Genomic DNA, 18,509 nt, shown 5'->3' with positions numbered 1-18,509 from the left:
AGCAGGTATTTGGGCCCGGTTTGAAGAATAGTGACATGCTTTTGATTTGCTGTCTAGTTTCTGTTCATAGCCCTTATTCAACAATTCTACCTGTCTAATCATCCCATTTATACAGTAAGGTAAGGCATAGATGAGGAAAAATTAAGTTCTGAACTTTAAGCAGTATTCCTATGCATTTTGTGTACAAGGGATATATATAATTGTTCCACTTCAGGAATGAAGAGATGTGTTAAGGTACAAAACATTTAGGTTCCTGTTCTTTACAAAAATTGGCTTAAAGTTGCTATACGTCAATGTAAGCTTCTCCCAGTATATCCTGTTTTTAACTGATGCTCCTGCGTTTGTTTGAAAAGCGCTATCACTTGTACCACCTTCTGGCAGTTAACTAAAATAGCAGTGGATTTAACCAAGGGTTAAACAAATCAATGGAAACTGAATACAATGATAAAATATTTTGGTAGTGTGCATCATATAGTTATGCTGCTTGATTTGTAGAATTTGTAGAATAGCTTCCAAGGATGTGTTATAATACAAACTGATGGAAGGCCTATACCATACCATATACCATATTCTATGGTCATTTTTAAGGTTGCAGAGCATTGTATTTTAATTATGAAAGGGTTGAAGAAATTGTCAGTGTAGAAATAGTATGCTGGCAAGTGTTGTGTTGGCTAACCTTAACTTCACTGAGACTGTTGATACTATGTAATTCAGTTGTTGAGATGGACAGGATGAGGACTTTCTCTTGTGGTAAAAGCTTTTACTTTTGGCTCCTACCAGAAGGTATCTTTTGCATCATAATTCATCCATTGCCCTATGTGGGCTCTTTTGTAGGGTGAACCTTGACCCTTTGTGCATCTGTTCATCTGCAGTTTTCGTGAGTTTTCTGTCAGTTTCTAAAGCCCTGAGAGGCATTGATACTCAAATGCATCCTGAGAACCCCAAAAAAGTTTGAATGTCTCCATAAAACATGAACTCGGGCATAATTAAAAAGATCAACACTGGAATTTTATTGTAATTAAAAGTTTACACTGCACTATTCTACAAAATTGCATAAAAACTGCAATACGTTGTATCATACAGACAAATGCTGAGATACAATAATCTGAGTCATTCTCTTTTAAGAGGTACAGTGTGTAACACAGCAAACAGGAAAATAGCAAGCAATTCAATTTACACACAGATGAAAAATGGCACATTGCAAACTGTCACCATTACAACCTGTTAGAATCTTAAGTGTTTTTCAAAGGTTATTCAGTTTCAAGTAACTCTTGTATTTGTGCCTTAAAAGGGATGGACAGTCCAATACATGAGAAGACATTGCAGCTGCACAACAAATATGTACCCTATAGTAGTATGTGACTTTTGTTTTACTTTCAAATTAACCATTTTTAAATAGGAATGTATTACCTGTCAGACTAGCTTATAAAGGGTTAGTACATTAGTAAGGCATTTAGCAATTAGGTCCTGTTAACTTTATTATACTACCAGTCCTCTGCCCACTGGATTTATATTAAACTTGCCCCCAGTATACTACATTTCCTGTTATCCCTGTAATGTGACAAAAACAGAGATGACAAACCAAGAACCACTGCTTCTCAATGTGTTGTACAATGGTAAGCAAAATAGATGACAGTAATGTAACTAGGGATATGATGACAATTTATTTATCCTTTAATCACTTGATGTTTTACTCTAGAAAACTAGGTATGTCTTCTATTTTGTCTATATTAGCTTCATGTGAGAGTGAGGAGATCTGCCATATGTGGATGGTGTTATATTTACAGAAGTTCTAAAGTAGTCACATGAAGGCTTTATAGTGGTCACAAGAGCACTTTTGTTTTAGATGAGTGTCCTCAGCAGGGAATTGTATTTATTGTAAGAAGAATGATTTACAGTAAGTTGATGTACTCACAAACGTATTACAAAGATTCCTAGGGTACACCTAAAACCTTGGAGGAGGAAGTTTCAAATAAAAACTAAAATCTTTTAAAATTTTAGAACACAGACCAATTACATGTAAATCCTTTTGAAACCTTATTTTCTAAACGTATCTAGCAGTTTTTCCTTTTAATGGCTTCAGTATTTTATTAAAATAAATTAACCTTTAATGAAAAAGACAGGCTTATCACACTCAAGCAAATTGTTTTCTTGTTTGGGTTGAAAATTTAGTTTTTTAGTTAGTTTAAATTTATTTAAAATTAGTTTAAATTTGAAAAAAGTCTGAAAAACTCCTTTTGAATGTATCTATATTTATATCTCACTAAAAATGTACTGTTTTATCATAACTACATTGCACTGTCCTATTACAATTGCTCATTCATTTATCATAGGTCAGATATTGGATTTAAGACCAATACTGATTGCAACTAAGGTATAAACTTCTACAGTAGAACATGCAGAGTTACATGAATGATTTCCATTTTTTTCAGCTTACTGCCTGTAACTGGTGTTAAAACAGGGCATCAAGCCCATTGCTAGTTGGGTTTGACTGAAGTTATAAGCTTGTTTAAATAAGTGGAAAGTTTCCTTCCCTTTCCTCAAAAAAGGAAATGCTATGCACACTATTTATAGAATACCAGCATCTGAAATGAAATTGAAATCAAATGGTTGTGTAAATGCCAAAACCACTAAAATGATGCAGTCTTGACTTGGTATAGAAGGGAGTGGAGATGTAAAAGTTGTGTGCTGGATTTCTAGGATGTTCTCACAGATACTTTTAATTGAATAAAAATAACATTTAAGTCTCCCTCTGTAATTTTATACAATCCTCTCTATTTACATTTGCAGTACCAAAATATCTATTCAGCTGTGCTTGAATAGACTTATTTTTTGGTGGATAAACAAATTAAATCTGGCACTTTTGCGGTTACTCCTTGAGGAGAGCGAACCTTAATTGCAATAGGATTACAGGGTTACATTTTGATCTCTAAAGGGGACAACACAACATCTACTGTAACTTTCATATGTTCCTAAAACTAACAATCTCTGCAGTCACCAAGATATCACCTCACAGTGATGAATGCATGAGGCTCATTTTAATAATTCCATACTAAGGAATAAATAGCTCTTGGTAACCTTTTACATAGCACAGAAACAAGATTTTTGTTCATTTGTTTCCCTTGTGGTGGCATAGTGATGATAAATTCTTTCGGAGTTTCATCTTGAATTGTACATAAACGGAGGAACATGCCAAACTGTCACATCAGAAGAGCCCTAACTCCAGGAGGTTTTCAAAGCAGAGGCTTTTCTTCCATCCTGAAAAATACATGCATGTCCCTGGTGTGTAGCTCCAGACATTTAGCAATGATCAACTATTTAACTGTACAGTGGTCATCTTTTATAGAGAAGGCAAAAAACCTTCAGTGTAAGTAGGAAGTACTGTACCTTAACTTTCATCTATGCCACTTATCAACAAGAGACTTTTGAGTTAACTTGAACTATGGTCATTTTTCACCTTTACAATACATATATTTACACTCCATACTTAAGACGGGCACCAGCTTATGATGATGAAAAAGAAATAAGGAATCGGGTGGTTTTTAAAAGTGTCACAATTAAACACATGCTTTACGAAGGTTCAAGCAATGTAAACAATTTTGAGCAGTATGTAAGACTCCAAACATCTGGCTATAATACCATATTTTGCTTGCTATGCTATTCAAAGTCAAGATAATTAATGTTTCGTGAATGAATTATTCACAAAACAAGACACACTGCACAGTCACCTTTGACCATAAACGTTTACAATCCTGAAAAGTATCACATCAGATCATAGATCAAAAAGAACTACCAATTATCTTCTTACATTTAGTGATGCAAGCTTGTCCTCTAGTCACAGAAACAGAACACTGGGATAGGGCCCCTCTACTCTTAAGCAGTAGTTATGAACTACAATTCTGTAATTTTTCAGGGGATAAATAACCAGGACGAGGCAGGGTCTAATGGTTTAAGATTAAAATATTGTGCACATGTTAATTTTCAGAAGGCCTTCACTAACAATGACTATTTTACAGCTGCCCTTTAGCTCTTTACCAAGTGTACAAAAAGTTGCAGACATTATGAATTTCATTTGGCTGTACGTGAAGTCCAAAACGAATTAAATAAACATTGTTAGCCTTTTAACTTAAATATGGCTTTTGTAGCTAATAAAAGTAAAAACAAAAACAGAATTCTGTCAAATACAATGGGAAAGTTCAAAATTGTTTCAGAATATCAATAGATAGGGGTGAGTATTTAAATGTACTGTAATAGATTTTTAGATACATTTTAATAGATATTTTTTCCATCAGTGTTAGAAATTCAATGTTAACAGTTCAACAAGTTTGCCTGTTTTATACCATCCACAATAGAAGGTTGCTCTGGAAAGCATCCAACTTTCACTATTACCATATATCTTATGCAAAAAAAGAAATTCTATAATAGATTTAACAAGGTGGACCCATAAAATACTCCAACTAATATATATATATAAAGGCAAATAAAATATTTCTTGTTAAATCCTCAAAAATAGTTATGATTCTTTATTCACATTCACATCATTCATTAGCTGTATTTAAAAAAAACACTTAAATGAAGTAAAAAGAAAACTTTTAAATGAGTTGTTTATAAAAATCCCAGCAACAAGGAAAGAAAATTGTGAAATTAGTAATAAAGATGAAATTAATATTTGTCTGCCTCTGTGTCTTAACATTACTGTTAAGATGCAGGAAGCTGTAAAAGGCATTTGAAGGCAAAAAATATTTTTTTACCATCCTTTCAAGTGTAGTGAAATGGTATTTCACAACAGAGATGCAACGTTCCGGGTTGCATATCTGATTCTATCTGCTCACGGAAAGACAATGTCTTGATTTGCTCTATAGACAAAACTATTATTTTAAATAAGTGACAATTTAACTTCATTGAAATGAGCTGTAGACAGTTAAGAAATAGTCATTTTGTACATAAAGAACTGTACGGTACACATATATCCTGCTTGTAGAATCAGTCGATAGTAATCTTTGTGAAATGTAAAAATAAGACCGTTTTGCCATTCCAACAGAATAGTATCCTATGAGAAACCATGATTTTGAGAACAAAAATCTTTGGATGGAATTAGTCATGATCCCTTGTCCAGCACGGAGACACAGCTCAAACAATTGTCTCTTTAGAATTGCGTTTGATGGGAGGAAGGCCAAGCAGAGACTGCTGTGTTGAAGGAACACTAGAGGACTTTGGGAGAAGAAGTATGACTCTTTGATTGGTCCTACGCCACTCGTTATACAGTCTACAGTGGTACCTAAAAGAAACCTGTAAACAAAAAACACAACGAGGTTTTAAAAACATGGTTGAAATAGAGCCTTGCATTATGTGCTTTACTGTAGGTGTAGAACATTTAGATATGATATTTACTATATTCACATCATTTCTGAGTAAACTATGAAACATGAATCGAAGGACACTAGTGGAAACAATCCGGAACTACACTTAAAACTGAGAAGAGGAGGCACACAAGGGGTTGTGGGAGTATGAAACAAACTACCCAGACATGCTCTTGAAGCTGATACCTTGGTGTCTTTCAAGAAACAGCTGGATCAGATCCTTGGTAAAGTAAGTTCCTACCTACCAATATTAACCAACCAACCACTAATCACTGGCTAGTGAATGGCCTCTTCTTGTTTGTTACTATTCTTATGATTACTAAACTACTATTAACATGCTTCAATGAATAACTAAATATATACATTTTAATGTGTATATCTGTTTGGAATGTCCTTCTCATTTGAATTACCTCTCAGTGCTTCAACCCAGCATTTTAGAGTTGATTGTTATCAGGAGGCTGATGGTCTCTAAATGCACTTATGCTACAATATCTGCTTTTTATCTATCAAATCTAGGTAAGAGACATTCCCAAGCAATACAGGAAGCAATACAGGAAGACAGGGGCCTTTCAACTTAGCCCGTCTTTTCCCCCAAACCTATTGTACTCACTTTCAACACCTTTCACTACCTAATCCTTCCATGACATTCTTTAAAACTATATTTCCATTTCATCACATTTCATTTGATTTTTCATGGGACCTTTGTCTAATGGTATTAAGGTTTTGTATTGTGGTGCTAATAGAGATGTCCTTTTGCTGCTACCCATAAAATGCATTACACTGATCAATATGTGTTCATAGCTGATATTTCATAATGTGCTGTAGCATACTCACTAGTGTCCAAAAGAGGTAAATAGTAAATAGTGCAACAGTCAGTGCAATTAGTCCCACAGCCTCCAGCCTGCTGCTAAAGTGCAGATGGTCCACAGCTCCACGCAAACACAGCCAGCCGGAGATAGTGGCCAAGGGGGTGATGAAGAAGAAGCACACCATGTCTCCAAACAATGTCCTCTTCTCATGCTGTGGGCCAGGGTTCCTTAACCACTAAGAGAATAAAAAAAAACATATCTTGCCTTCAAAATTCACCTTTGTTTCTGAAAGACTCTTTACTGTATTAGAAGTAAAAAAGGTAAAAGAAAGAGGCTAACAAATACATTGTCTGATTTAGATTCACATTGCACAGAACAGTTTTATCACCGCAGCAATGTGGTATGTAAACAACCACATTGCTGTAGTGGTTATAGTACAGTCGCTCAGTCTATGCTTTTATCCAGTTTCCTGCATGCCAAATCACAGTACATTTTTCACAGATGAGTGTTAGTCATAACATGAGCCCATTAGTGCTGATTGATGTGAGACTGCTCATAATCTTTTGCACTATAATGGCTCTGCACATAAGGGCTATATCAGGCATAATGAACAGACAGATGACCCCATATAATCTATTTAATAAACTCATTAACAACAGCAAAACAACCTTATTTTAGAGACGTATCATCAGGCTTATATTCTTGTATGAATTCTCGTTTATTAATGTTTGGATGATAAAGTTGTATTATCACTTAAAATTAAGTGACTTTCACTGGGTCCCATTTCTATATTTTAGGTGAAACATTACATACTAACAAAAAGAGGTTTCATTACATATAGCCCAGACATAAGAGCTGTTCATAACTGAGCCACAAGCAGTACTGCCTTAGATAAACAGCTAAAATTGTACACAAAGCCTAGACCCCTGACAAGAAGGAAAATGGTCTTTACACTTCATAAAGACACTTTGATAGTCAATAGATATAGCTGCAATAATTGAAAAAAAAATCCAAAAACAGAATCAGACTGTGTAATTAATTATATCTCACTTTTTCTAGGACGAACGCTAATGTAATAGAAATAAGATAGTCAGCTTTGGGTTCCATTGTAGGTTCTGTTAGTACAATTAGTAGCACCTGGAAGTTCCTTAATTGTCTTAATTTAATTTAGAAAATGAAGCAGTCAAGGTCATAGTCACAGTAAGAATTATGTTCTTGACTTCATCAAAGACAGAGGACTTCTGTTTATATATAGACCATACGTTCCTTTAAGGTGCTAATTATTTTTAATGATTAGCTCTCAACAAGAGAAATGCTCACCTGAATTATTTATAATTATGGTCTAAAAGTAAAATAAATATATATATATTTAAGATTTTCAAAATTGCCTTATCATTTTCATCAATTGACCTGTTGTAGAAAAAAGGAGAGTAAAATATTTAAAAAGGAATTTAGAAGTATTGCAATACAGACATTTTTGGGTTCATATAGATTAGCAGTGATCTGTGATGAACACTCATCAAAATCTTTAGGATACAGTAAATTACAGAAAAACAAAAACATGTTAAAATATTCTCTCACAGACTTTAGGTCCTTCTGACTCCTGTTGTCCTAATTTATGTGTAGCCTTGGCTTGGGCGCACTGCTGTTCTACGAGTCTAATTTTTCTATATTGTATACCTCTATAGAAAGACAAATTCCAGCTAACTCACAAATAAACTATAAGACAAATGTGGCTCACAAACTTAATTTGCAACTGAAAGAGGAAAAATTTAACATTTTGGCCGCAAAATGTTTTTCAGGTGATTCAAGATGGCTCCACAACTATACTGTTGTTTAATAATAATAATAATAATAATATTTCTTTATTAGCCATATACAATTTCTTGCATTAGGAATTCATCTTTTCGCATACCCCAGCTTTTCTCCATGGAGACACAGACACACAGACAGGGAGAAGCTTGGGATCAGAGCGCAGGGTCTGCCATTGTACGGCGCCCCTGGAGCAGTTAGGGTTAAGGGCCTTGCTCAGGGGCCAACGGAGTAGGATTCCTCTGCCGGCCGCAGGATTTGAACCGGCAACCTTCCAGCCACAGGCGCATATCCTTAGCCATAGAACCACCGCTCCGCCCACACAAGGTGGTTTGTCTGCAAATGCAAATAAACTGATTCAAACTAAAATACATGAACATGTTTCATTTTGAAAATCATAAGCATAATTATGCAGCTTCTGAATTGTGATATGATGTGTGATTGAGAAGTAAGCTACAGTATAAATAAGAAGAAATACACATTTCAGTCTGTCAGCTAGAAGACTGATCCTAAAATGATCTCACTGAAGCTTGATACATTCATTATCATTTTTGGAATCAATACCACTTCCACTAAGCAAAACATATTTTCCCCACATTAAGACTTTACACCGTGTCACTGGACATGGAAACTGGAAAAATTGCTCTTTATAAAGAGTGAGATTTCTTTTTATGTCCTTATGATACCCTGATACATTGGAGAACAGTTCACTCTGAAAACCACTCCTTCATATGGTTACTGAATTACAAGTTTTAAAAGTTCATCTTAAAGCAGATCCACCTGAAATGGAAGATGTGGAGTTGAAAATGTATAAAAAACGTGAATGCCAGTATCTATAGTTATATTTTTTGGTGACTTTACAGTTTAAGATAGATAATCGGGGTATTTTCATTTATTTTCACACTAAATCTTTGAAATGTTTGTAAATTACTCCCCTTAACTGAGTTTTTAAAACAAATCCTTGAGGCGATGAGCACATTTAATTAAACAAACTCTCAAGCAATGAAATGTGCACAGTACGTTATACCTGTCATATAATACAAAATCAATTAGAAACTTCTTTCCCTGTAGCACTGCTGTAATCCTGGGTGGTAAAAATGTTTTTTGGAGAGTATTTATCTATAAAACTAGTAATAGATTTTCCTAGTAGGAAAAGGCAGACAGATATTTAATAAATATTAAGAAGTATTAACAAGTAATTTAACAACCCTGAACAAGTACACAATCTATTTCGCATACTCTTTTAGAAAATAATCCTTCAACTAATATAGATTAAGGCAATTAATTATTAGTCGTAAGTGAGAGATAAAAATCTTCAATGAAATTTCAAAATAAGGCCAACAGAACATAATGTGATTTACGAATCCATTCAGAGATTTTTAATTAAGATCTTATCTCACCTACATGTTTCCTCACTTTATACCATTCTGAACCTTTTGCTCTCCCAGCTTCTTATAAGACAAATAAATGTATACACCTTAGATACTGATGTACAAAAGAGTTAACATTTTATCACCACACAGACAGGTCTATGTGAGTAAACTGCACTGGTAGTACAGCAAGTCTAGTAGTTCTCATTTATATAACCTTGAAATTGTGAAGTTGCCTGAAGGCAGTGGTCCAGGACCCAAAAGAGAAACTGCATGTGAGAAGACTGATGACCTTAAAGCCTGGCAGGACAGGAAAAACACAGCGTAGGGATCCAGGACAGTCAAGAAAACCCAGAATGTGTGATTCTGCAGGTCATAAGTAAAAGTAAAGTTGAATCTGTGTTACTGGTCTGCACACAATAGGAGCTTTGTAGAAACAGCAGGCAGAGGTAACTGCCAACATGTGCACAGTATTAACCAGCTTTAGCAATATGCAAATATTACAAGTTGAAACACATGAATAGATTCCATATTTTATTGGAGAATTTTGTATAATTCTAGGATGATGTGATCATACATCTGTGGTGAGTGCGAAAAAAAACAGGATGCGTTTGTATTTTTTGCAGTGAACTGGATACTGTTAGACTTAATATCATATGTAAGACTTAATATCATAGTAATTACTGGCATGCTGGTCCAACAGCAGTTCTCATGAAACTGAAAGCCCTCAATAAGGACGTGTGCTATGCTATCAGATAATTAAAATAACTTTAATTTATAAAGCGACTTTCCAAGGATGCTGAAAAGAAGCATGTGTGACCACTTATAGTACACCTTAAAAGTACATTGCTCTAAAAAGGTGTATAAAATATAAATTTCCCTTGCACTGCCTGATGAGCATTCCTTCCATACATACTATATTCATGTTACACCTTAACCCCTTCAAGCAACAATTTACATTATTTTTATTTTAGCAAGGTACAGTATGTTCATTTTAAGTCCATAACTTGAACCTCAGTTCTGTACCCCAAAAGAACCTTCTCAACAGACTTTATGCATCGATATGGTATATCTCATGGGTGGGCTGAATCTGGCTAACCACAAGAGTCTGCTAAACTTCCCTTCCCAGCCTGCAATTGGATCAGAGTAACACAGCATGCTATGCAGAGAGCATACGTAATCAGATGAACCATGGAGTGTCGCAGAGATTGGGATTCATACTGAGGACCAAATTCTATACCACTTTAGCCAAATAAAGAGGTCCTGAATGGTTAATCTTTTTTTTTTTACTTTTGCTTGTACATAAGACATTAGTGTATTTCCATTCCTACACTGGATGCTAAATCAAAGTAGCCAAGATTAGGTCATTTTCAATGACTTTTTAAGGAGAGTTGAGTTTAGATTACAAAAATCAAAAGTTCATTTTATATCTCTGTTTGTCCTAATGTTTCTGTCTAATTTGACTCAGTTTTGACTCTTGTCCTCTGTATGTTCTAGAAGCTCCAGATTTATTGGCAGTCATTTAGGGCAGGTGGCATCTGCCAGCGGTAATTGGAAATAAATTTCTAATGGTTCTCTCTGGAAGTGTGCCTGGTCATAAACTTTTGAAAATTGCCTTTTTCCTTTCCATGACCACTACATTCATGAGACCCACTGTTCCCTCCCTTCTGCAGCTAATCTTTTTCTGATTTTGGATTTATGCAGCCTTCAAAATTCAGTACTTTTTTATACTTCCAGGTGAAGTTTATCCAATCTGAGATCAATATTTATCTTTATGCAACTTAACTTTTTATTCAGTGCTTTTTTTTTCATTGAAGGGAACCTTTATTTCTCTCTGGGATCAAATTTCCCTACAGTGCTTAATTCTAGAGCAAAGTCAGCTTGTCTACTAAAAGGCACAAGAAAAAAAAGCTGCATTCTGACAGTAAACACACTGGTCAATGATTAATTTTCATTTACATGCTTCATTGATTAATTGACAATTATGTCATCTTGTGATAAAATTTCGGAGGGGGGCATTTTCATCATCTGAAGAAGACACTTTTTGGGACAAAATGTTGTATTAAATATGATAAAAAATTGAGTGTGTACAAACATCTTCTGTTGATGTTGAGTGAAAAAGCAACTTTAATATCTCAGATGTAATAGTAAATAAGTAGAACATAAAGTAATTTGTTTTTCTCTGTTCACCTAAGACAGAGTTGGACTCTTCAAACTTTCTCTGTGTGGTTTCATGTTATACTGTATATACAGTATAAACAGAAACACAGAATAATTTACAATTATCTCTGGATTGGCAAATGCTAAAATTAATTCTGAAAGCACTGTTCCAGTATATACAAATGTCAACATGTTTTATAATTCCATCCTCTGCTCTCTACAGCAGCATATGTCAAGATATAATCGCCTTATAATGCATTTATTCATCCATTTGTATCGCAAAATGAGTCACACAGATCCTGGACAATGCATTAAGCTCAGTAATTTAAAAGACAACAGACCATGTGGCTTTCAATTTCAAAACTGAATATTAAAAGAATTTTAGTCTTTTAAATCTGGAATTGTACATTCTTTCTATTCATAGTCCCCAACCTCAATTAGGAACCACGAGAATCACCCCAATTTGGAATTAGTGGGTTTAAAACCCATTCAGACCTGGGGTCCATTATAATGGACATCACATGTTAGAGTGTTGTTTTTCTCATTTTACAGCACATTGCATCACTGAGCTCTGCCTTCACACACGATTTGGGACTGAGATCACTGAGACTGGGGTAAATGTATAAACACCACCACTCATACCAGCGTGGGAGGATAAGGATATACAGTAGCAAGGTTTGACATGGCAAATTCAGTTTTGAGCCATATGTACAGTATTGAGTGATGTGGTTTGTGTAAGCAGACTCAATTTGGGAAATGAAAGTACTGTACTGTATATCCGACATACAACAGGGTTTAACCTATGCTGTGATTTAGCACTTCCACTTGCCGAAACACGAGAAAGATCCTATTGTATTATTTTTTTATACCGTAAGTGATGCATCCGTCAGAATAGCACGTGCAGGATAATTCAGAAATCTCTTAGGATGATCATGACTTTTCTCCTGACCAAAGGAAATCAGGTCTCAGTAAAAGATTAAAAGAAGCTCCGTAAGGCTGCCTTCTGAAAAATTGATGTTGAATACTTAATCTGCCTACGGGCAAAAGAACAGATCCTATGCTATGCTGATAAATATATAATTCACATTAAACAAATTAAAAAATAAAAGCCAAGTTATTAAAGAAACATAAAATAACAGCCTTGAGCTCTTTCCTGGCAGAGGATAAGGATGATACATCACGGTATTGACATCTGTGAACTGGCATTTCTTCAGACAATAAAGAGTGAAAACAACCTTTTGTATAATAAGAGGTAAATGTTAACAGAATCAGGCTAGGAACTTTGGATTGTGTTTTAAAACATTTATACAGTTTGTTTGTCCTCTTTCTAAACCATCCATGAAAGTCTAGAGTTGTTTTCTTGCAATATTGTATTCTAAACTAAAGGGCAAAAGTTAATGATGTTTAATCCATTAACTAAATGAACACCCGACAGATCAAGGCTGATTTTGCACAAGATGTTTTTTGCAAATCAGGTGATTTTCATCCAGGGATCCGATCTTTTCCAAGTACCAAAAATAAAAAAAGATCTGTACTGTATATGAATACTCATCAGACATAATTGAGTCTGCATACAAAAACCATATCACTCAATACATTTGGTTCAAAACTGAATTTGCACTTTAAGCATACATCTACTAATCTGCCTATCCTTCCTTATGCTCCCAGACAAAATAGATGGGCACTGAAGTAGACATTTAAATGTTCAAAAACCCTACCCATATATGTTATCAAAAGCTAACTGCACTAAATATGAAGAGACAACGACAGTGAAACCATGAAGAACAGACAAAATATATTTTAATCACCCAAATACTATATTAAGCAATAAAAAGGAGAATTATTGGGAATGACAGACATTCTTCCTGCATGCTTGTATTTTTTCCTTTTCACTATGGTTGTTTTAAAGACATAGATTGTGATTTGGTGTTTCAGGTTTCCCAGCATAATGTTTAAAAATGTTATTTTCATGATGACCTATACACAAGTGCTGTCAGATATGCACTGAGGAACTTCCCCATAAGCAGCCTTTCTTGTATTTCTGGATACAGTGAAGAACAGAAAATGTCCCAAAATATTTTTCAGTACATTTTCTCATTTCTAGTTACAGAAACCCAGCATCTCTATCACTGATGTGTACTGAACTTAGAATTTAAAATGAGGCTGATACCCATGTTTCTGAAAACAAACCTCATGCTAGTACATAAGGTGTTTGGACAGCTTAGTTGTGGGTGGAATTGAAATTATGTTTAGTACATCTGTAAGGTTTAATAAAGATGTTTGTTTTTTTTAAAGACATTTTTCTTTGTCTTGAACAATTTAAAATAAAAAACACACTGCATTCCCAGTTACAGCTTTATTTAAAATAAAAACATTATGGGCAGATCAAATAAAGGGTAAGGTAGCTATTCTGTAAAGTATAAGTAAAGTAACAATACATATATTAACAATACATACTCTATACTTAATGTTGGCATATAAGGGAAAATGACTGAACAAGTCCAAAGACATGCATAATGCACTATGAAATATACAGTAACAGATACGCTACACTGAGCCAGATTACAGAACACAATAGCGAGAGGGTTTATTGAGTATTTTTGGCAGCAATTATTCAATAAAATATTAAATTAATAGAAAATGAGCAGTTACTGTTTTTGAGTACTTTAGAATGTTCTATTATATTGTTATATTTAGACACAGTGAGAATGAACAGATCGCAGGGGTTGTACAATGTAATTTGAGATGCTTCTGTCAAGAGGCCTTCAATCATGGCCAATAGTTCTGTAAATACAGGATATTATCATTGCTGGCAAAGGTGATTTCTAAGTGCACCCATAACACTGCCAAGAACAGCCAACCACCATTAAAGATTAGAAATGTAAATGATTAGGTACATGTTACAGCACAGCCCTTTGACGTCCCCAGCTCTAAATTTAAATTACATGTTATTCTATACACAGCATATTCATTTCAAACTCTCTATACACTCCAAATCATACTATTGCCTCATCTTGAGTCAGAGAGGGATTGAGACTGATCTTTTAATTAATACGTGGGTTGGTTGCAATAACCTGTCACCCTACAATCAAATGGATTACTGCATGAGTTACTGTTAGTAGAGAGACTGAAGAAAAAAATGAAATGAGAGAACTTTGCAAAAGGGTTCATTATGCTGTTGGATCTTAAGTTCAATTTTGCTTTAGGTGTTTTCTCCAAGTTTCATCTTATCCTCAAGACAAAATGAAAAACAAACAAACAATATCGCAGACAGTGCACTGATCAAACAGCCATTCTACTCTTCGATCACACTGATTCACTCCAGGCAGGAAGGCGGTTACTTTTAACTTGCCGAATTATGATTAGCTTCCAAAAATGCCACATTCCATTTGTGCAAAGAACGGCTATGTCCTGCAAGCTCTTTGCTCACTCCACCTGCTTTATCCTTAGCCTTTGGCACGTGGTGATCTTAATGTCATTTCTCATCACAAAATCAAAACTGCTCAACTGATGTCAAAACAGATCAGAACAACGGGGACAGCTTCACCTGCTTCATGTTTCTGACTCTATTTTTGGTTCCACAGCATATTTCATTTTTATTATTATTATTAAGCAAGACCGTGGAGCATATACTGTAGAATTTTTGTGAACTGCTTTCAAGATAAATTTTTTTTTTTAGTTTTCCATCAACATGTACAGTATCATGCAGGATTAGATATTTTTTTCAATACTGACGGTTCCTTTAATTCTTTTAAAAAGTGTTTTTGATTATTAAACCAATCTTAGCTTTCAAAAGGCATCTTCAGTACACAATCTTCTAGTTTGTTAGAACTTCAATAGTTTGTTAATTCTGCAACTTACAACTTAATATATTACTGGCAGCTTCAGCCTGCTTGCTGATAGTGCACATTTATATTCGCCTTGTAAAAACTTGTATCAGTTCATGGATTACTTTTCTCTTCAAGTTTCTCTTGACATGTTTCAAGAAACATCAGCAGCAAGGAATTAAGTGCTGCTCCATCACAATAGAAAACCAATTTTTCGTATGAACAGCCTATTAATCACCGCAATTAAGCCATAGCGGATAATAAAAAAAAAAAAACATTGTGTTGCAGGCAGCAAATTCTTTGAATGGCACATTAAAAACAAAACATTATTGGACCAACAAAACAAACACCATTTTTCAGGCTCATCTACTTGAATTAGTGCCTAACATTTTTGGAGCTGTTCATATCCGATTTGAGTTATGATATGTACATTTGGGTTCACATCTAGAAACACCACAAAGGCAGCTGCAGGTAAAATGTTATTTAAAAATATATCAACCGAGGAAAAACGAGCATTCCATTTATAATCCATCTTTAAGTTAAGCAGCTTGTGTAAAGCCTGTGTAAAGCCTCAAGCAGCCTCAAGCAGTGGAAGATTCACCCTTGCTTCTAAAGTCAAACAAATTGTATTCAATGGCTCAACCGGTCAGTAACTGGCAGCTTCCCCGCAAAACTGCAAACAAGCTGCACACGTCTGGGACGAGGGCTGGGCCGTGCTCCTTACCTCAAGGAGTGGCCTGGCTTTGCGCTCCACATTGAATTTGAAGTGGCAGAGCTCACAGAAACTCGTATTGGAGGCGGACAGCCAGTGCTCCAGGCAGCTGCGGTGGATGGTGCCCAGGGTTCCTGTACACTCGCAGGGCGAAAGCAGGTCCTCCTGCCCATTGCCTTCATGGCAGATCCTGCACATGGGCCGGTCATTGAAGGGGCTGAGTCAACAACAAGGAAACAGGCACATCACAATAAGGAGGTTGATGGACACACAGCACATTACCTAAACTCCTGTAAGTGTTTAATAGAGTGTTTGCTCTTAAACAACAATAATACAAAGGTTGTTAATGATAATAGGTTAAAGGTTACAGGGGTTAATCAAAGGATATAAAGGGAGGACAAATTTCACTATGATAGTATAAACAGGCTTTTGGGATTAAAAAATAAAAAAATAATTTCTGAAATTATATTTTAATTCTCTGGCAGATGTAAATGTAATAATAAGTTTATTAAAACTATTAAAATTATTTTAAAACTACAAATTATTCATCATTCTGTTACAGGTCTCCTGCACTTGAATTAATAATGTGGATACAAATGTTCTGTGTATATAATGCAGGTCACTAAGAAGCCGAAACTGAATGTATAGATTATACTTGACATTTTTCATCAGAGGGAGATAATAAATTAATATAAAGTGGGAGTCATGGTAGAGCAATGGTAGCATTACTGCCTTGCAGTGCTAGGGCTCAGGGTTCAGTTCTGGACTTTGTGTGTTGTCTGCTTGGAGTTTGTATGTTCTCCCTGTGTTTGCATGGGTTTCATCTGGGCGTTCCAGTTCTGCCCACAGTCCAGAGACATACAGTATTGATAGGTTAATTGGCATCTGGGAAAAATTAGCCCTAGTGTGAGTGTGTGTCTGTGTGTGATGGACTGGAGGCCTGTTCAGGGTGCATCCTGCTTTGTGCTTGTTGCTTCCCTATTGGATGAAGAGGTTAAAAAATGGATTAATGCACTGTTCACATACTGTATAACACAATTTTTGCTTTTGATTTCAATCCACACTTCACATGAGATGCAAAGCGGGGATTTTATTAAAAGCATCACTTCAAATAACTTTCTCTACACAAAATACCCACTTTTGAATTTCCAAATCACATTAATACATTACATGGGGCTATCCAGAACCACAAAATCTACAGTATATGCAGCATACAAACCAGTTCTCTTGGATGTGCTTTAGACAGTGATGCAACTGACTTCTACTATCAAAATTAAAACGACTGTGCATTTAAAGAAGGAGTAAACTTTGGCAAAAAAAATGAAAGTATAATTTGAAACTCCCGCTCAAGAAGACAGGACTAATGAAATGTCCATCAGAAGAACACAGTAGTTCAGTGTAATTGTACCTCTACTTACATTGCAACTCCATTACTGAAGAGCAATTTACATTCTTGGCGGAGACATCCTGCTCTGTGCTGTGCTACTCAAGGCATCATTGACTGCCTTCATAGACAGCACACACAGCTGAGGAAGGACTGACGATAACTATAGTATTACAGTGAAAACTCAAGGTGTGACAGCTGTAAGTTAGATTGCAGCTGGTTTTGGACAGCTTGCACTACTGGGGATTCATTACATCTGAAAGTGAGGAAGGTCTCACTTCCACACTTGTAAGCATAAATGAAAATACACATCACAAGCTTCCATGATCATCTTTCCCACATCACAAGCTAAAAAAGGCATTAACACATTTTGTACCTTACAAGAATGTTGGTGTTAAACTCATTTTAATAATGAAAATGTCTGAGAGTTTGCATAGCTGTTATTGTAATGTATAACTGTGAGTAATGGATTTATTTTTCATTGATCTCTATAGAAAATGACAACACAAACATTTGTATTTAACAGAAAACAACAAACAACATTCTTTTTGTGTTTAAGAACATATGAATCAAGAAGCACAGCATGACACTGTGCACATATGCAATCTGACAAAAGTTATACCACAAGCAGAGAAGGTGATATAGCACATATCAGCTTGATAGAGTTTGATGATAAAAATAATGTAAAAATAAAATCATCTTACTTTTATTTTAAATTAATCACTAAAATGATTTGCTATAAAAATAATTATTCTACATTAAGTGTAAAAGGGAAAAGCATGCTATATTTGTAGAATTTCTCATTCAGAAAGGTTGACCCCCTGGAATTCAACAGTGCTTCTCATATTTAACTGTAATCGCAAAAAATGCTGTCATTGCCTCCATCTGGATTTTTTTATCCTAATAGATATCTACACTTACAACACTGCTGAGATACACTATAAATTCCCAGGATTGCTGTTTGGTTTATTGAAACTTTTCACATAACTACTTGGTTACACACGTTAATACAGTACTCAAGGAAAAGTGTCTGAAAGAACTGCATACAAGCCTGCTTTACCCTTTACCTGTCTGG

The 18,509-nt window shown here is 35.2% G+C and overlaps 1 protein-coding gene and 1 long non-coding RNA gene across 3 annotated transcripts in view; one reads left to right on the top strand and one right to left on the bottom strand.

Moving 5' to 3' along the window:
* The first annotated feature begins 573 nt into the window (after positions 1–573).
* LOC148673419 (uncharacterized) lies at positions 574–2,878 on the top strand. The gene is made up of 2 exons (XR_015936019.1): positions 574–2,183; positions 2,223–2,878. It is a non-coding gene; the product is annotated as an uncharacterized LOC148673419 (long non-coding RNA).
* Positions 2,879–4,508: 1,630 nt separating this feature from the next.
* LOC148673418 (E3 ubiquitin-protein ligase MARCHF3) overlaps positions 4,509–18,509 on the bottom strand; it is a 47,562-nt gene continuing 33,561 nt past the window's right edge. For both annotated transcript variants that reach the window (XM_088629843.1, XM_088629842.1), the window contains 3 exons: positions 16,063–16,267; positions 6,195–6,404; positions 4,509–5,289 (listed from right to left, as the gene is read on the bottom strand). In XM_088629843.1, the coding sequence (XP_088485969.1) occupies positions 5,131–5,289; positions 6,195–6,404; positions 16,063–16,267 (574 nt within the window). In that variant the 3' untranslated portion in view covers positions 4,509–5,130. The remainder of the gene's footprint in view (positions 5,290–6,194; positions 6,405–16,062; positions 16,268–18,509) is intronic.

The sequence above is a fragment of the Lepisosteus platostomus genome, chromosome 4, assembly GCF_059453375.1.
Source record: "Lepisosteus platostomus isolate fLepPlt1 chromosome 4, fLepPlt1.hap1, whole genome shotgun sequence".
NCBI lineage: Eukaryota > Metazoa > Chordata > Actinopteri > Semionotiformes > Lepisosteidae > Lepisosteus > Lepisosteus platostomus.
The sequence above is the reverse complement of the archived record's forward strand: the minus strand, read 5'-3'. Positions and strand labels throughout refer to the sequence as shown.